General features: G+C 47.2%; 1 protein-coding gene across 4 annotated transcripts in view; it reads left to right on the top strand.

Moving 5' to 3' along the window:
- The window catches only part of bru3 (CUGBP Elav-like family member bruno 3), a 710212-nt gene that overhangs the window by 647903 nt on the left and 41696 nt on the right, over window positions 1-20613 (top strand). For all 4 annotated transcript variants that reach the window (XM_050179555.2, XM_050179554.3, XM_050179552.3 and 1 more), the window contains exon 4: window positions 8643-8722. In XM_050179555.2, coding sequence (XP_050035512.1) covers window positions 8643-8722 — 80 coding nt within the window. The remainder of the gene's footprint in view (window positions 1-8642; window positions 8723-20613) is intronic.

Genomic DNA, 20613 nt, shown 5'->3' with positions numbered 1-20613 from the left:
GAAGCTGTACCAAAACGCGATCGGCTGTATACACTTGCAGTTGCTGGTGCATGGCTCTCATGCAGTTTTGTGCAGAATACACTTCTACGGCGTTTTTCACAAGTAAATTCGTCCCCGATGATCGCAGCTTCTTCAATGTTTTAATATTCACATTGAGAGAAACGAAAAAGAAAGACAGGCCAACCTCGCTAGGTTACAGTTTTGTAAAACGTAAAAACAACGTGTTTCCAGCGGTTCCGCGTTCGTTTGGGAGATTAAGCGTTGCGGCGCTTTCCCACCTACGGCGCTGAGGGCTCTTTTTCACGAGCCCCCCTCGGCAGTGCTGGTTTCCCATAGAGCACTGAAGTGAGCTATAAAAATTATCCGACGATTACGTTACTCCCTAATGCGAAATTTTAGCGGAGCTCTGTACATGTCTTCATTTTGCAATATATTGGCTGGCGCAGGCAATCTCTCTCGTGCAGCACATTGCACATGGAGAGAACTGCGGCCCGACTGCCTCGCTATTCGGGAGATTGCGAGAGGAAGCTCGTTGGAGACGCGTGGGCGCGATTCACAGCAGGTGCCGCAGACAGACCTCCGCTCATGCAGCGCTTTGTTTCCATACATGGTATCGGTGGACGCGCTCGCCGCATCCCATTGGTGAAGAGACGACGGCGCGCTCACAACCTCACAAATGAACGTGTATTCATACGCCTAAGCCCGTAATCTCTCGCAGTCGCAGGCGACGCGCATGCAACCAAGGAATGGTGCAGGACGCTCTATCTCATTCCAGTTAAGCAGCGTGTGCCAAATCGCAGGAGGCGATTCCGGCGGCTGCTGTGTCGCACTTGCGGTCGGGGCGCGAAGCTTCACTGAGCGCACGTGTTCAGCGGCGCAGTTCGCTTTGCGAGAGTTAAACGGGCTCTCCCTGCACATCGCTCTTGCGAGAATTATCACCCCAGTAAACTTTTTGACACCCTAGATGGCGTAATTTTCTCCGTCGGCTAACCGGGCCTCCCTCACCTCTGCGAGTCACTTTTGGTTTTCTGCCACGGTGAAGACTATCACGAAAGCAGCAGCAAGATGCTCTATAGAAAAGAGGAAACGGGTCTTTTTCCGTGCGCCATAACCGTAGGTACCGCAACGAAATTCGTTGCTTCCACTTTCTCTCTGTCTCTCGCACTGTGTGCGTTTATCACGTTCCTCTCCGGCCTCCGTGCCTTCGGCCTTCTCTGCGTACGTGACACCCGAAATTCAGCGAGACGGAGGAATTATTCGCGTCGTTAAAAACGTGGCACTCAGCGGTCGTTTCGTTCCGGCGCACGTGTGTGTGTGTGTGCGTGCGCGTCGGCGCTGCCACGTTGTGGTCGTCGCTTCTCCGCTGCATGATTGCGCGGTTTGCGTTTCCCTGCGCGCGCTGGGGGCGTCCGTGCAGCAGCCGCGTAGCTTTAAATCTCGCTCCAAATTGCGGCTCACTCACCGCCGGGCGCGCCCTCCTCCGGCGCACGAAGACCGTCCTGCGGCGGTGTTCGCGTGGCGCGCTCCGTGCAGCAGCGTGGCGCGAGGAAAGGCGTGCTCAGCGCTTTCGTTCTATCGGAGCCAGTGTCGACGCAGGGTGAAGCGCGACGGTGCAACCAACGGCATACAGACAGCACAGTACGTGGATTCTGCCTGTGAGCCAAGGGTTCGGGTACTGGTAGACGTGTGCGTGCGTGCGTGCACTCAAGTGCTTGCCAGTGCATAGCGAGCAGTTTAGACAAATACAAAAACAATGACACGATTTGTGGGCAGAGAAGGTTTCGAGCACACTGCGCTTTATCGTCGACGTCGTAAGAGCAGCGTCGTAAGAAGCAGAAATATAAGACGACGGTTATTGTTTGGAAGGAAGAGCAATGCACAAACTGGGCGATGCTCCAAAGGCTGGCGACATGTATTCTTAAATCGTAAGTCATGCGCGGAACTGCGGTGCTGCCACGCGGCGCGGCCAGGTCTGTCAGAGTGGCACTGTGGCGTAACAGAACATGCTCTGTTGCTCGTGCTTCCTCTGGGTATACGCAGTCGCCACATGGCAGCGTCCGTGCCCACGCAGGTTCGCTCTTGAAACTTCGCGCCCAAAGCACTTTTCTCGTAACAACGCATTTCGGTTTTGTGTTCCGCAAAGATACCGCGCCGGCTAAGGCGTATTGTGCGAATATATTTGGCTCACTGGTCGCGGTCTTTCGCTGATTGGACGGCAGCTAGTATATTAAGAGGACAATGAGTCGCTAAGCGAAGGCTTTTCATTAACCGCGGAGCAATATGCGCTTGGCGCGTCCTGAAAGAAAACGCATGACAGGATGTAATATGTTGCTTTGTTTGATTTTAGTGCAGCCTGGCTGTTCAGAGCTCCGTCTGCGTCATTGTTTGTTTGTTTTTGCCTTTGTTGGTTGTTGTAAGCTTAAGCTTCAAGAAAAAAAGATAACGGTAAGTGATGCATAAAGGCTGTCAAGCTTTCTGTCTATCAGAGAAACAGCGTGTCTACATAGGTTATATTCATTTCTATTCTCCTGTTTCTCCAACTTTTTTTTAATCGCATCCTCTTGAATGTCTTCTGAAAGCTCTGGACAAGATATAGCACCGGATAGAACAAGATGTAGCTAAATATTTGTGTTCATATGTGACGTTGAGTACTTTACCAGTCTTCCTTTGTTTTACCACGTACATAAGGTATTAAGATGCCTCGAAATTCGACAACTATAAGTGCTGCGGTGTAAGGCATTACCGCTGTTACGTCTCAGAACGACAACGGGCATTCCTTAGGTGACTCTCACGAGGCGGCCCCTTCATCAGCGGTCGCACAGACGACGATGCACCCTGGCACCGACTGTCGACGCGTCAACAAAAAGCTCCCCTCAAGGCGACAACGACCACAGGATTCTGTAGACGCGGTAACAACCGTGAAGGCAAGGCGCCCCGGGTCGCTGCAAGCTGACCGTCGCGGAAACGCCAGTAACTGATGGAAGAGGCCAACGTCGGGAACTTGCACGGGAACTGCCTCGACTTCAGGTTCCCACGTGGTTGCCTCGTGTGCGGGGACGATCGCGCAACATTGGAGGCCGAGTCCGGCGGAACGGTGCGATTGCATGAGTGGCACATTGCGAACGGTTCGACGATTATGACTGGCCGAGAGACAGTCATCAGATTCCCTGGTCTAGTCACCTAAGGAACACGACCGTTTTAAAAGCGGACACCTTTGGTGCAATGTGTCCTGACGGGTGCCGACGTGTGTGTGCTCAGATATGCAGCGAGCTCAGGGCACTTAAAGTGCTCCTACATTATTATTATTATTATTATTATTATTATTATTATTATTATTATTATTATTATTATTATTATTATTATTATTATTATTATTACTTGTTTTGAAAACGTGGGGTGGGCTCCTGTATCTGAAGCCACTGTAAATATGTAAAATAACCTTTTTTTTTTTTCTCCTACTACCGGACGTACTCATCCCTGTGCCTGGAGGATTACTGGCCTAAACGCTACACCGAGCCACAACAGCGCAAAGACAAAAAGCGCAAGAGATTAACGAATGAAAACCATCAGCTTGGATAAAACTGAACACTGTCGCTTGGCTATTTGCTTGCGCTGCATTAGATCAAGCAGAAAGAAACCTGCTTACCGCTACAATGGTCTTTAAAGATCATCCCTAAAGTTCATTTGCAGATAGGAAGCAAAATGCTGCAGTACTTACGTGAGACAACTATCGATTACTGTTGAGCCAGATCAGCGTAATGGAACCTGAAGGTCTCGTTGCAGTGTATTTTTGAGCCAGCGCTGCGCGGCAACGGTGACACAAACGCAGTGACGACCAAAATTTAGGCAACACCGGCGAACGCGATTACGCCACAATGGGTAAATAAATAAGGTTATGATAACTACGATGACGCTTGCGACGGGTGCCGCGAGAGATGAATGAAATAACCCCCGACTACTGTCGCTTTTGTATGCATGCATGAGTAAATAAACAAGTAAATAAATAAAAAGCTGCTGCTTCTAAGAAGACACACGAGCCAAGCCCAGCGTTTTTCATTTCAGTCCTTGAATGTAGGGAGATCCGGGCTATTGAAAATAACTCTGACAGTCGCTCTTCGCGCACCCAACGAGTGCAGCAACAGCGCTATCCAAATTAACCCCGCTTCCTCTGTCCAGCGCCGATATAAATCTCAAAGGTACTAAACTTGGGGACGCCCGTCCCGATATTCGCATGGCGCGCATATATAGCGAGCTGAAAAGGCCGCGGTAGCGACGGGCGAACCTTCAGCTTCGACGTCTCATTACCTGCATCGACGGCTGCCTTCCGTCTCCACTAACGTTATATTATCTATTTTGCTTCGCTGTCTTCAACCCTGGACCCTGCGGCCCTATCCGGCCTACCAACTCATTCGGCGCTTTCTGCCGGAAGATTGGGTCCTCCGCCAAGCGGCTAGCGAGCTACGGCTGGCGCACTCAGCCTCAGTGAAAGTTTTGAAGGCCGAGACGTCTTTCTCCGTGTGTCTCCATATCGTGCTTCTCGTTTCCCGTTATTCGAAATCGATTTTAGTTCTGCGCGCGACTCCGGCTTCCAAATGTGCGCCACAGTCCGGGGGAGGTCGATGCAGCAGGGCCCAGACGGCGGCCGGATTAAAAAGGTGGGCCCCCACCTCTTATGCGCCGCCGCGCCGTCTTAATGCGCGCTCCCATTGCACCCGAGGCGATGCGGGGGTCCCGGGAAATGTGGGAAAGATTCCGGAAAGGATATAGCGTGTGCGGGTCGGCACGCGCTGGCTGCTGTGCGAGGGCTATCGCGGACACCGATCGCACCCTTTTGTTTTCTCTTCTTTTCTCCACATCTTCACCCGGTTATTCTCCGCTTCGGCATCTCGCCGCCTCCGCGCTTCATTTGCTTTCTAAGCTGGCGTGGTACCGGCGCTCCCCTCCGTCTCCTCCGGTGATCGTTTTCCACTGATCTGCTGCCATCTGTGGGGCGCCGGTTTCGTTTTCTCGTTGCGCAACCAGTGAGGAATGAACTCGCCTTTCTTTTTTTTCCCTTTCCTTCCTCTTCTTGCTTATCTCCTAGCATTCCTTTCGTTTCTTGTTTTGTTTACACTTCATGCGTTCTCGTATAACCCGAATTGACGCCTTGAGACGGTATTCAGATCGTTTAGGTCGGCAGGATCATTACGGGAATAAAATATGAGTAGAAGCAAAGCGGAGTTTCGCAAAGTGTGCCGCCATATAACTGGCATGTGCGTCATCAACGTGCCTTCACTCTTCCCTGCTAAAGCTCCTGCAAGTCGACAAACAGAAAGTGCCGCAAAGGTCAAATCGGTCATACACGCTGCTCGCTTTCATGATCAACAACAACAAAAAACTTAGTTTCTTGCATCTTCTTTTTTCGCTTCAGAATAACCACGAAAGCCTCAGTTAGAGCTCCTGCGCAGATCATTTTTTCAGGAACGTGCCACATTACACTCATCTATAGTACAAAACAAAATTTTTCGGTACGTATTCTCACTGTAGCGGAGTTAATATTGTGAAAACAATACATGGTCACGTCGGCTAGCTTCTAAGTGCGTTTATATATGGGAATATTTGCCAATTCTGGCTAGTCGCAGAGAGCGCACTATGTACACCGCTGACGCTGTGCGGGCGCTCGGTTTCGCTCTTCACGCTTGTTGGGATGCAAACGCAATGGTCTAACATTTCTCTACCTGCTCTGGAAACGGTGCGAAGGTGTCCTTAAACTGCCTTCTTTTTCCCGCGGTCAAAGAAGACTGTACGACGACTGGTACGTTGGAAATCTACTACGAACGATATGCAACGGATGGCGACGTCAGGTATCTGTCCTTGGTGATATTTCAACCATTGTTGGCAATGTATATAAATAAATATATGTTTATTGTATCTCAGGTGGGCCGTGATAAGAAGAGGAAAACAAGAAATGTCATCCTTCTCTTCATTTTCCACCATTATTCCAGTGAGGTGCCTCGTGTAGTTACCTCTGAGTGCTGCCTGAGCCTCGCCGGTTTATCGAGACTGAGAACGTTTGAGCCGCAAATACGAACGCTGAAGCCGCAGTTGCGACACACGGTGTGAGAAATTCGTGAGAGAGACTTCTGGTCGTTCGACCGATCCCGTGCATTGGACGGCGTATACGCCACACGGAGCCAAAACGTTACGCAGGTGGCCGCATTGAAGAACCCTCGGTTGCCCTGCAACACTCCTAGCATCGATGCTTCGCCGTTTTTCTCTTTGTGCGGCGTGGCCCTTGGTGCTGTGGAGTCTGGAAGGCAGGAAGCCGCTATATATTACGAGTCGGGAGAAAACTAGCCGACGGGATAAGGCCGGAGAGCGAATGCCGTGGGGTGCCAGACTCGGGAGAACGAGTGGGGTGAGAACTGCCGATTGGGACGGGCGTGAGTATAGGCTGGGGGGGGGGGGGGGGGGGGTGCGTGCGCGTGTTTGCCCGGTGGCACCTTGAGGGTGTCACGAGCCGGCGTTGATGGGAGCGCAGGGGACCACGGGAACGGCTCTGTCGCAAGGTGCAGCGACTGCCGAAGCCCGGGGAGGAAAACCCTCCGTTAGATAAGATAAAGTCGCGCGCAGAGCTCCGAGTTCGCAGCATTATATCACCTGGCAGTGGCTTCGAAACGCAGCAGAAGCTATTATGAAAGGCAACCGATCGTTTACGATTTGTTGCCTCTCGTATATATATATATATATATATATATATATATATATATATATATATATATATATATATATACATATATATATATATATATATATATATATATATATACGCTTTACCCAATGCTTGTGTTGCAAAGCGTGTTTCTTTCTTGTGGGCAGCTAAGCAATACGTCTATTACATACAGGAGAAGCTTAGTTAGGCTAATTAGATTTTGCATTTGTCGTGACTTCATCAGGCTGTCATAGAGCGCGCACGAAATCAGACGGCTGAAAAATAACTGTGCAATAAATTTGAACACGGCTCGCGCCCCTCTTGAGGTGAAAGGCCTTGACGTCACGTACTGCCGACGAAGCGTGCAGGGTTCGTAATTTCATTATCTCTCTCTCTCTCCCTCTCTCTCGCTTTGCCCGGCAGGCTTGCCGCAGCTCACTCGGTCCGATCACCCTGCCAGTTTTGGAGCGTGCGTGTAATGTGCGCTGTCTCCGTTTTTAATGTGTCCCAGTCGCTGAATGACTTGAGAGTGCGCGGTTAGATCAACACAGCCAGGAACTAAGTAAAATGAGAGATGAAAAATTGAGTCGAATTAACATTGTCGGCGCGCTTTTATACCTGTGCTCAGGGCACGACACCAACATGACAAGCGTACAACCTTCCCTTGCCCACAGCTAAAGCCTCAAAATCTACGATACAGCTTGGCTGACTTTATTAACTCGCCGTGTAATTTTAGTTCCAATGTCAGATTGTTGCTATATGCCATCATCGTCAAGATCATACGCCTGTACTCTTGTTTTCTTTCATAAATAGCTTATAAACATACTCCGAAGTGATATATTCATTATATTAATACTGCATTAATATTGCCTTCATAACGGGTTGTTTCACCGTTCTCATATTATCGCATAAGTGGCAGGTAATATTAGTGAAGTGCCTGCCAATTTTTTTTATATCACTCTTCTTTGATATGCGCTTACACACTGATTTGGTAAATTAGGTTATTCTTGTATGCATTCCCAGCATAAGAAGACAGCCGGAAGAATAAAGGATTGTTTATTGATAGTGGCCCGTCTATAGCAGTTGGTACTGGGAGCCTAAATAAGCATAAATTGTGACCTTACCTCATACTTCAACCGACTTTCACTTGTGTATTTTGTTTGCCTCTCGCTTGTGCCCTGTTTTGTCGACGTGTTGCACATACATATATTTCTGAGTGTATGTTTCGTGTGTGTACATTTCCTTGTATGAATTCTTCGCTGTGGGAAACTCCAAAGTGTATAGCATAGCGAATTAGTTGTTTCCATATGAATTTGGGCTGCCTACTTGATATTATCTTACTGCTAACGTACGTGGGCTCCACTTCCTAGAGGTGGCATTTGCCTCGCAGCAAAAGCAATGGAACTGCGACAGCTCATCAACTTTGTCGAAAAGCTGTGTCGCTGATAAAACATCTAAACATCTATGCACAAAAAATATTGCGTAGGAGTACTTCCCATACCCCAGAAGTAATCGATGGCGGAAGACAGTGAGCGTCCCCATTAGGAGCGGACTGTACTGTACCTATTGCAAACTGTAAAGGAATTGAAATCTGGGCTCGCACCGCTGTTAGTCCGCACTTTTACTGCATCCGCTATTTCCTTTCATTTTCTTCCTGAGTTTCAATCCTTATGCTGGCAACGAGTTGACCAACACAATACGCGAACAACCTGTTGTCAGCAGTGCAGTGACGCCAAAAACCCGAAATTGTTATGTTACGTGTCACCTTCGTCCACCCGGCGGGCGCAGTTCATTTGGTGTAACAGAGCCGCTTGGAATGCGCCAATAGGTTGTTCGCCATGTGCGCTTGTTTAATTGTCAGTTTCGCCTGCGTATGCTGCAAAGCTCGAGCGTCGCATGGTATTGAAACATTGCACTCATCCGAGTGTTGCGTTCTCTTTTTCTCGTGCAGGTTGCGCATTTGTCAAGTTTAGTACACACACTGAAGCACAGGCAGCTATCAATGCTCTCCACGGCAGCCAGACAATGCCGGTAAGCGCACTGCTTGTTCGATCACGCATGTCTAGGGACAAGTCTTTCTGCCCGCGCGGGAGGGCGGCGCCTGCAAGGACGCTACGCATACCTTTGCGTGCTGTGCATCCAGATGCGCAAGACAGACCCCTCCCCCCCTCTCTCTCTCCCGCTCTCAGCTTCTCACTTCTAATGCTGTTTTTGCCTCAACTGACAAGTATTTTTGTTGTTTGACTTTTAAGGTCCAATTTTGGAGCAGCAATGCACCACAAGCAGCAACAGGACTACTGTCCTTGATTCAGGTTACTCACAAATGTAAATCAAGTGTTCTTGCCTGGAAAATACACTGCCAATTTTATTGCCCGTAGTGCCCGTAATGTAAAGTACTAGACTCCACGCTCCTCAGGGAAGGAACAAAATTAGCCATACCAGCGTGAAAGGCGACTCCACTGCATTCAGGCATTTAACTTCCCACAGAGCTTCTCAGTCTTTAACGCTCGCTACTGTGAAATATCGTTATTTACACGGCAGGAGAGATAAGGCGCGTTTCATGCTGTTTGTTATATTTCCTTGTTTCCAACTTTTATTTCTCTGCCTGCCGAAACGAAACACCACGTTGCATTTTCTAGACATCTAGAATGGGAATATTACATTTACAAGCGTAATTAAAATATTTTATTTCATCTACTCTCAGCAGCGGTAGGTCGAAAATAGCTTCATCTTTTTCGCCCTTTTTTTTTTGTTCCACTAAATTAACAGCATAGGCAACATGTTGAACCAGCGTTCGGATGTGTTAGTTTCTTGTAACTGTCACGGGTGATCTTGTTTATAACTGGAACTACTGTCCGTGATCCTCGGTTGATAATAAGTTTTCTTATGGGCAGAATGTTTCTTTTTTGTCAGTGAAAGTGTAAAAGTTCCGGAGTAAATCACCTGTCTTTTGTTTTGTTTACTTCTTCACCACATATTTTTCTTTGCCAGTAGCCGATTTATTAATTACTTCTAATTACTTTGCATTCCTTAAAGTGGCGGACAAGTTCTAACTTTTAATTTTAGTCATCGCGGTGGCTCAGTGGCTACGACACTGTGCTACTCAGCGTAAGGTCACGGGTTCGATTCGAGCCAGTAGCGGCCACATTCCCATGCAGACAAAATGCAGAGGTGCTCACATGCTTTGTTTATGTCCGCCTTTAAAGAACCCACAGGGGGACAAAAATTACTCTGGAGCCCTCCGCAAAGATCTTATTGTAGCCAAAGTGCTCCTTTGGAAAGTTAAACCTTATGAATTAAACAACCAATATCTTCACTTTGCTCACTAACTAAACTACAGTGGTTACTCTGCAACCGCTCCGAGGAAGGCTGTCAATGCTGAGAGCAGGCCTGCTAAGTAGCAAATCTGCTGAGACAGGTGCCATTTTTGACGTATCCATCTTCAGAGCACGCCAGGAAACGCATTGGCACCACACGTACTTTATACTGTAGCAAGGTTGATATTTAGACGAGTTGGTACTGTTCCATGGTGAAGTGAAGGCAGCGCGAAACAAGGACAGGTATCTATTCTACGTCTCTGCCCTTGTTGTTTCGCGTTGCCTTCAATACTGCGTAGATTAGTCCCGCTGTGCGTAAGGAAAGTCATTTGAGGAAAATAATTCAATATTTAACTAAAGCTTCAAGTAAATCTAATTGACTTTAGTAAAGCTTTTTTTTTTCTGAGTAATACACAGTTCTGAAAGGGGAAACAGCAAGTACCCCGGACTAGGACGAATTATTCTTCAAGTTCGAAGCTTTATATCTGAGAAACCTGTATGGGTTTCTAAGTTTCCTTTGTAGCTGCGTGCTATAATCCGGTGCATGATAATATTCCCTTTCATGAACTTTCCTCCATCTTGCGGGATTCTGCAAAACTGATTTGCCACTGCATATTTCTTTTGCACACCGACTTTGATGCAGTCTGATATTCGTTCTTTACATGTCACCAGGTGGTGGAACTTTTGTAGAATTGCCACAATAATCGAATTTCATCCGCAAACGTTCATGTGTGGAATGCCTTCCAGTTTGTTTCATAGTTTTAATACAGTCACAAGGGCGCAGCCCCAGTTTACACGGAAGAAGCGAAAGGTTGCTCAGAGCTCCCCTGCGTGCACCTGTTATTTACGTAGAGTTTTCTATCTCCAAAGGATTATCGCTGTGCGCACCACGTCCTGTTCTTCTCGTAATCACTTACCCTCGGTGTACCTCGACTTGCGCTACCCGAACAGGCGAATGGCGCAGGATCACCATTTCATCCGTTTGATCCCTCAGAAAATTATTATTTTTTTCGTTCACCCTAATCTTCAATGTATATTTTCTGCGTGTCCTTGCACGCTGTTAAAATTCTCCAGCACTAGGATAATTAATTATCGTCATTGGTCAACCTCGAGCTCTTCAATTTTTTCACGCCTGCCTGTTTTCTCTAAAGCGGCAAAACTTAAGTTGTCCTAAATATCGAGTGGAATACGTGTTGGTTCCTCATCAGTCTCTGCGCAGAACTGCAGAGATCAAAGGATCGATCGAGGGAAGCGTATTTGTCTCCGACGTTAGTCAAAATAGTGCTGCGTCCGCCATCGTTAGAATCCAAACATTTACGCGCTTACAAAACCGCGCATTCGAATCCGTGTTTGTGCAGAAAATGCGACGCTGATTGCATTTTCACTGAGCGGGAGGGACATTCGGTAAATACCACACTGAAATCGGTTTCGAGATCCGCTGTTTGCACACCCTTACAGTCTTGCGTTTCCTATGTACATACTCTCATGATCGGGTTCCGATCAATGTCGAATATTCTGCGTGGGTGTAGGCAACGAAAAGAAAAAAGTAAAGCACATGCAGCTGAATTCGATTGCATCCTTCCATTGTCCTCCTCTCCCAAAACGCATTTCCGCCTCTTCCTTACCTGGGTCTACGCTGGCCAATGGAGTAACGTCAACGACTGCGACCAGGTGAACAACACCAACCACTCCGTGCCTTATGATTAGGCGAATAAGGAGTACGTCCGTGTCAGCTGCGGAATGAATGTGTCACAGCGCTAAAATTGTAAATAAGTAATAGCATAAAACTCGCGAAAAGACATTGGCCAAGTCTTGGATTTATATTTATGTCGCCACCTTACGAAGTTAAGCTCGAAGTTATACGATGTCGAAGGTGCAAAAAAGCCTAAGTTTATGATCTAAGTACGTGCATGGGGTTAAACGGTGCAAGTCATCCCATGTAAGAGGGAACATGGTTGAAGTTCCACCTAAGTGCAACTAGCTTACTGAAGATTAAGGGCTCAACAACGTGTTACTTTTCAAATGAATTTTGATCGCTCATAGCGCGTTGTAGGGCGAAGCAAATGCTCCCAACCTCTCCGCCTGATCTCTAAGCTCAACCAATCTACATTGCTGTAGCCGCCTCGACATCCTAGGCGTGTTAATCTTATGCGGCTTTTATGTTGACTTCGTGTGGCATTTCAATGGGGAAAACAACCTTCCAATGAAAAATGCACTGATAAGAAAGATTATGGCAGATAAAAAGAAAGGAGGGTCCAAGAAAACAGGCAGATAAGTGCATCCTATTTACAAACGTGCATTTCGTACGATTTGCTTAAGAAGTGCGTAAAGTCGGTCAAAAAAGAAGGAAAGACGTGAAAGGGCATATGTACGCAAACCCTTTGTTTTCGAGTATACTGTTTCTAGCTCCCCTGTTGACCTCGTTCAGTCTTACAAATACTTACATATCACCATTTCTGAAGATTTATCGTGGCGTCTACACGTGTCTAACCTGATATCATCGGCTTATAAAACACTAGGTTTCTTAAGACGCCAGCAGCGGGAAGCTCCACAACATGTCAGACTATAAGGTTGCATTTCACTCATCACAACTAAACCGGAATACGCATCAGCCATCTGGAATCCTCATCAAGCATATTTAACAAATGCCATCGAAGCTGTGCAAAACCGGGCTACCAGGTTCATTCACTCAAGCTCATACTCATACGACGTTAGCATATCATGTCTAAAATTGCAATCAGATTTATGTAATCTTTCTTCTCGCCGCCATATTGCCAGTCTTGTCTTGAATAACAAGTTCTTTTATTCATCACTAAGACAAGAACCATACATCCGCGCACCCCACCACGCAGATCCCATCGCATCGCGCACCCTCTTCAAGCATTGCGCCCACGAGCTCGTACCACCACCTTCATGAACTCATTTTTTTTGTGAGCAGCAACTGACTGGAACGGCCTTCTCCATCAGGTCGCTGCCATAACCTGCCCATCAACATTTTCGACCCCTGTAAATGCCTGCATTTGTGCTAAACCCCACCTCTTATGTAACACCCCAAAAGGGGTCTTTAAGGAAAATAAAGTGATGTGGTGAGTGGTGTGCGTCAGTATACACATCATATGTCCGTTTTTGCGAGCTTTTATGTCCGTTTTCACTTTTTCCGGTCGCCTGTACAATTTTACTATCACAAATTAGGAAAGGCGTGCAAGTATATTTTTCATAAAGTATAATTTTGTTAATACATGCAAACACTTGGAGATCCGTTCGATTGACCAGCTTGCAAATTTAAGATTGTTGAGCTCCCTGTTTACCAATGGAACTCCAATCCCCCACTTATAGATGTGACCATGAACGACATTGTGCTTACGCAAGAAGGAGTAGAACTATCTATTAATCCTATACCAAATAATTCAGCCCCTGGTACTGGCGGTATATGCCCCAAACTGCACAAGCTAGTTAAACCAGTGATAGCTCGCAATCTCACTGCGATTTTTCAGCATTTTATTGATACCGGATACCTGCCAGATGCATGAAAAATTGTTCGTGTAATACCTATAACCGAATCTAGATACCATCTACCCTCACAAATTACAGGCCCGTCTCATAAACAAACGTAGTCTGATTTTTAAACACCTTTTTATCTGCAACGATGATATATTCGGATCAGCATAATTCCATTTTTACCAAACCGAAACGGGTCCTTGCGTGGACGCTCCCGCGAGTCACAGCTATTTGAATTATTTCTGACCTTTACGACACTGTAGATAACCTAATTAGAATACACACTCTATTCATCGACTCGAAAAAGCGTTTCGTAACGGGGCTCATAACCGTATTATAATAAAAATTGCCAAGCAGAAATGTGTGAACTCGGTCAGTCATTTTCTAGATAGACAACAGCTGCTTGTTTTTGCAACTGGATCTTGCTCAGCATTAACGCCCGTAAAGTCTCGTGGACGTCAAGGTTCGGTGCTTGGGTCAACCCTGTTGCTCGTTTATAATAATCACCTAAGCGATAAATATGCTTCCAGTGCCAGCTTATTTGCTGACGCCTTTGTTATTTACAGAAATATTAATGCGTAAGCGTTCTTCGACGTTCCGCAGGGGCGTCTTTGTGAGCAGGCGTTTTATGCGTTGCGACACCACGTACCCGAACACACGAGGGTTGGACCCTCCAGCGTCTAACCGTGCGCGGCTTAGCCGTGTCCGGGGAAAAGGGGATCCTGGGGGTTGAGCCAATGCCGGGCGTTTGGACCTTTAAGGCCCCTCGGCGGCGGCAACACACCCCTTTGACCTCGGCTTTACTTAGATGGCACCCCCGGACTGATCCACCCGGGAGAAATCGGTAGTTGCCTTTTCCTGTCTCTCTCTCCCTCCAACCTTCGTCTTTCTCTCACTTTCCATTTCTCCTGTCTCGTTCTCATTTCTTTAGTACTTCCAAGCTTCCTGGCAGCAAGAGTTAACCTTGTCCTAGGTTATGTCATATTTGGTTATAATGACGGCATACGGCTGGCGTTGTGCAGGCTTGTACACAAACTCTGCCGCGTCCCCTGCTTGGGCTCCGTGATGGGCGGTCGGCGCTGTGGCCAAACACACACATTTTCCTATGGCAGCGCAAACTTCTGTCGTCATTGACCGGCGTCTGAAAAGATGCCGCACGGAAGCACTGTTCCAATTCTCCTTTCGGAGGAACGCAATATCTTTCCCGAAGTACTATGTAGTCCACAGCGAAAACAACATGCCAGTAGGAAAGTTCTCTCCATTCCTCGTGGCCAAGTGCCTGAAAGACAAAATCGGACCGACATACAAAGCTTCAAAAATGTCTAGCGGGGACCTCCTCCTAGAACTAAATGACAAAGATTAAGCGCAAAAGCTCTCGGAACTTACCAGCATTGGCGACACGACAGTGACAGTTTCACCGCACAGAACACTAAATACAAGCCTGGGGGTAATATCAGAGGAAGACTATTTGCCTGAGCGATGAGGAACTGCTGGAAGGTTTCCAGGAACAAAATGTTACCAAAATACAAAGAATTGTCAACCGCAGAAATAACCAAGAAATCCCGACAAAACATGTTATATTTACCTTTGTAACAAGCGTAATGCCTACCTCGCTGGATGCAGGGCATGTAAAAGTAAACGTGAGACCATATATCCCGAACCCCAGACGATGTTTCAAGTGGCAAAGCTTTGGACATGCTTCACATGCAGGCCGAGGCCAGACAACCTGTGCTAAATGCAGCTCCAACGATCATCAATCTGGCACTTGCACTTCTTCCCCACATTGCATTAACTGCAAAGGAGATCACCCAGTTTACTCGCGGTCTTGCCCTTGCTGGAAAAAAGAAAAAGAGGTAATTGCACTAACTGTTAAAGAAAAAAATCTCGTTCTTTGAGGCAAGAAAGCGATTGTCATACCTTTCGCTAAGAAGTTATACCGATGTGACGCAGGTGGGGGCAGCGTCACAGAGGGCTCAGGAGTCCTCCGAGCCTACGGGCATTGGTGCCGCACTGACACCTCCCGCCCGCGTAGTGGGAGCAGCCAGTGCTGCTACACACTCTTCAAAGGCCCTGCAGACACCAGTCCCAAAGTGCCCTAAAATTAAACGAACCCCAAAGCCCGAGACACGTGTCTCGGCGCCCAACCCTTCAGCACCTTAGAGAGAGCAATGGAGGTCTACCCAAAAGCTCCGTTGTCATCGACGCCGAAGGGCAAGCACTCTCTCGAGCGCGAAAAGAGGGACAAAGTCCCAATAACCACTTCATATAAGGAAGCGTTAACCTAAAGGTTATCGCTCCTTCGTATCAGCCTTCTTTAGATCTGTGTCACCTAACATCTTTCTTACTCTCACTCACTTTTGATGCCATTTTTTACCTTTCAGTTTCAAAATGGCTTTTATTATCCACTGGGATTGTAGAGGGCTCTTACACAATTTAGGTGACATCAAAGACATGTTAAGTAACTTCTCTCCTGTGGCCTTGTGCTTACAGGAAACAAACTTAGACGAAAAGGACCAAAACATTTAGAAGGCAGTTGTACGGCGCGACCGTACTCAAGCGAATCGGCGCTCGCGTGGTGTAGCCATTGTTCTGCAGAGCCATATTGCAGCTAGAGAAGTTGCCATTAATAGGCACATAGAAGCCGTCGCTGTCACTGTTTTAGCACACAAAACCATCACCATTTGCTCAATATACATTCCACCACATTCACGTCTTAGTGTAAGAGATCTGGAGTTAATTCTAAACAAGATACCTGAATCTTTCTTAATAGCGGGTGATTTTAACGCACATAACACGTTATGGGGTAGTAGAACAAGTGACACCAGGGGACAAACACTTCCAAGATTTTATACTAACCAATGACATATGTTATGACATTGGTTAGTATGCTTTGTCATTTTTTAGCCCAAGAACAGGAGCTATGAGCTCTCTAGATCTGGCGCTGTGCTCTCCATCTCTCCTTATCGATTTCAAATGGGGTGTTATCGACAATCCCTATGGTAGTTACCATATGCCTGGTATCATTAAATAAATTGTGTCCTTTCCAGACAATACTGTCGAGATCACCTCGTTGGAAACTTCATCTAGTAGACTGGCCTCTGTACAGCGAAAAGATTAGTCTGGATGACATATCTGCTGATCTAACAATAGATGAAATGAACGAAAAGATTACTGCCTATATACTTGCCGCAGCAGAACAGACGATTCCGCAGTCCTCCGTCTTCTTAGGAAAAAAATTAATACCCTGGTGGACAGATGAATGTACAAAAACTAAAAAAGTACAAAACAAAGCGTGCGGTATCTTTCGGCGATACCCAAAACAAGATAATCTACTGTCTTTTAAAAAAGCAAAGGCGAAAGCCAGGTACACACGTAGGCAAGCCGAAAGACAGTCATGGGAAAACTATGTATCGTCAATAAGTAGCTCGATAACATCCAAAAGAATGTGGCATCAGCTTCGTAAGTTTAGAGGCAATTAGGGTTCTTACACTATCCCCATACTCTCACCTCCAGGCACGCAAACAAATTTAGAAGAACAAGCAGACATATTAAGCAGCATTTTTGTGACATCTCAAGCTCAGTAAACTATTCCGCTACATTCCTAAAATATAAGCAATCAGCAGAAAAACTAAAGCTTCCGACCACAGAAAGCTCAGAGAGATCATATAATGCCCCTTAACGCTCCCGGAAATCAGTAGAGTACTCACCACTGGCAAAAACGCAGCACCTGGTCCGGACAGAGTACATTACGAAATGCTCGCTCACCTACCTCCTAAGCAGTTGAAACCTTGCTTCGTTTTTTTAAATATAATCTGGGAAACGGGAAAAATGCCCAGTGAATGTAAGAAAGCCATCATGATCCCTTTCTTGAAAGTTGGGAAACCTCCGACAGCAGCAACCAGCTACAGACCTATAGCACTCACACGTTGCCTTGCAAAGTCTTATGAAGCCATCATAAACATAAGATTGACATACGTTCTTGAAACCGAGAACCTGCTAGATAAGCATCAGTGCGGATACAAGAAAGGTTGCTCTACAACGGATCACCTAGTCCGGCTAGAACACGAGATACGTGCAGCCTTTTTGCACAAGCCATACTGTCTCACTGTTTTCTTTGATCTAGAAAATGCGTACGACACAACATGGAGATTTGGTATTTTAAGGGGCTTAGCGGAATTAGGAACCCGTGGTAGAATGCTCAAATGTCTAGCGGATTTCATATGAGACCGAATATTCCAAGTGCGTTTAGGAATGGTGCTGTCACGTGTATTCATTCAAGAAAATGGTGTGCCACAGGGAGGCGCATTAAGCACAACACTGTTCGTGGTGAAAATGAACTCGGTCAGTAATGTAATTCGATCCTCTGTAATGCACTCATTATATGTGGATGACCTACAATTTGCGTGTCGTGCATCGAACCTGGCAACCTGCGAATGGCAAATTCAAATTACTTTGAATAAGCTAACGCAGTGGGCATCTGAAAACGGTTTTCGCATCTCAAGTGAAAAAACTGTTAGTGTTGTGTTTACACAAAAAAGAGGCCTACAAACATATCCCATCCTTAAGCTACAGGAAGCCGGTAAAACAAGAACACAAGTTTCTGGGTGTTCTGTTTGATAAAAAGTTCAACTTTCTCGCGCACATAAATAGCCTCAAAATTAAAGCGAAAAATGCACTTAACATCCTCAAAGTCCTTAACCGGAAGCGCTGGGGCTCTGACCGTAAGTGCCTGCTACACATCTACCGCACTTTGATACGTAGCGTATTAGACTACGATAGCATCATATATGGGTCAGCCAGGCATTCTTACGTCCGACGACTTGATCCAGTTCATAACCTAGGACTACGACTGGCAAGTGGTACTTACAGAACATCACCTGTTCAGAGCTTACACGTTGAATCTAATGAGCCTCTTTTACAGTATCGCAGAGCGCTACTTTTTCCTACATACTCAAAATCAACTCCTCACCACAACGCATATGCTACAACATCGTCACACAGTGCAACTCACGATTACACTACACAAATAAGTCGAACATGTTTAGACCTCCTCTTCTGCGATATGAGGAATACTGTCGTGATTCCGACATTCGTGATGAGCTCCTTCAGGTTGCTAAACGGCCAACGACTACCCACGTGGTGCGAAGTTATGCAGTTATGTGATTGGGCATTGGTACCTCTAAAGAAAAATGACTCCCCGCACGAACACATCATACAAGAATTCCGAGCTCTTGAAGATAAATATAAAGATTACGTGGAATATTACACTGATGGCTCTCAAACAAAGGAATACGTAGGCGTGGGGGCCGGGACAAAAAAACTGGGAAAGAAGTATTCGTTTGCCACAGCACGCCTCTGTATACACAGCTGAAATCTATGCAATACGGACTGTGGTTAAAGAGGTCATCGCTGAAAAACACGAAAACACAGTCATATACACTGATTTATTAAGCACGAAAAAATGGCAGTTCGGCCCTGGTAGTGAAGATACCAGACCGGATCTGGTGTCTTCACTTAAATATTCTTACCCGGAGCTGTAGTGAGCTTCACGACAAGAGTCATTGGCTATTCAGTACCTGCCCAATAAGTCTGCCTGCGTTGTCTATCTTTCATGGACGCCTGATGTTGCAACACCTTCCCACAAGCCTTTCGAGTTGCGTAGAGACCTTTGAGAGATCCGTGCCTCCATTTGTCTCAATTCGTTGCCTGCTCCTCTCGATCATCAAAAAGTATAACCGTCACGCTCATTTTGTTCAAGCTAATCACGCACATTTTGCTCACCGCTGAAAAAAACAATTGAGGTGCCACCCTACGACGACATTCTTTGTGTGTACGGTCGTTTTTTTTTTTTTTTTCCTAAGGGCGTGCGCCGTTAGTTCGGGGAGAAATGCCGCAAGCCAGGCCAAAAGATAAATGACGCCGAAGTGCTGCCAGCTCAGGCGACAGCGGGACTGGGGTCGTTGTCTCGGCATGAAGGGGGCACGAGGCGGCCGTGCCTAGCGTGCGCTAGCGACTGCCTTCTTAACGAGATGCCCCCGTATATATACGAGGGAAGGACTCCTCCGGGCCCGAAGCCGCCCACGGGCAAAATCCTTGCCTGATGTGCGCACAAAGGAAGCGACCCGCGCTCTTTCATTGACGCCGACGGCGCCTCGCGCCGCTGGAGAAATTGGGGGCTGCACTCGGCCACCGACAATGGCCGTGTGCAAAAGCCCAGCGAAGCTCTTCAAGCAACGTGCGATGTGTGCGGCAGCCGCACTCAACTGGCGACGCAGGAGCGCCCCCGCGAGGTAGCGCACGCCGCGCGCGAAACTCGGTCAAAGGGCCTGCGACGCCAGCGTCACTTACAGGTAACGAGCGAGGGTGCGCGCATAGGGCTGCTCGCTCGTCTGGGCTCTTTGTCGAGTGCGTGACATGCCAGCGCACAGAGTAACGGTTTGCCCACTTCCAGCAGCTCTCTATACAGGCAGCACAGGGTGTATACTGAACCGCATCTCCGCAGGAAGCTTCTTCCGGCAGAACAAAAAAAAAAAAACGGCTTATCGGAAAGCGCGTCCCTTTCGTCACCGCGCGACGGCGCGTCCTAGGCTAGCCAGGTTCTTGCGAAACCGTGGACCTGCCGCTTTATTCCCGACATTCACGTAGCACAGAGGCTACGTCCTTCAGAGAGCTATCCCGCTACTCGCTCTCTCTACGCTGCTTCTTTTAGTGCTAAGAACTTAAATGCGAGGCATTATTTTACCTGGAACCAGGTACCTTGCGGTACGTAGGTAGATTCTTGTCTCGTTCCCCTGGGGCCTCCTCAGTTCAAAAATGAATCATGTCATAGTGGAATCGAAGCCAGGGTTCCTTAGCAGAGTAACCCGATGCTCAACCCACTCGGTCCCAGTTTAATTATTTTCATGGCACAATAGAAGGACAACTCTCCTTTCCTTCGTGCGAGCTAGTAATTTGAGGCGCTTGGCGTCACGTCGCATAGCAACGATCCACTTACAAAAGCTGGTGCGTGCCAGTTTCCCCCGTTCTTGACTCGTGGGAGGTGCTGTGCCATTGCAGTACCATCGGGAGTAGCCCAGCTTACCCTTCACGGTTTTGTAGGACGCCAAA

Source organism: Dermacentor andersoni, chromosome 5, assembly GCF_023375885.2.
Source record: "Dermacentor andersoni chromosome 5, qqDerAnde1_hic_scaffold, whole genome shotgun sequence".
Taxonomy (NCBI): domain Eukaryota; kingdom Metazoa; phylum Arthropoda; class Arachnida; order Ixodida; family Ixodidae; genus Dermacentor; species Dermacentor andersoni.
Note: the sequence above shows the minus strand (reverse complement) of the source record. Positions and strands in the feature narration are given on the sequence as shown.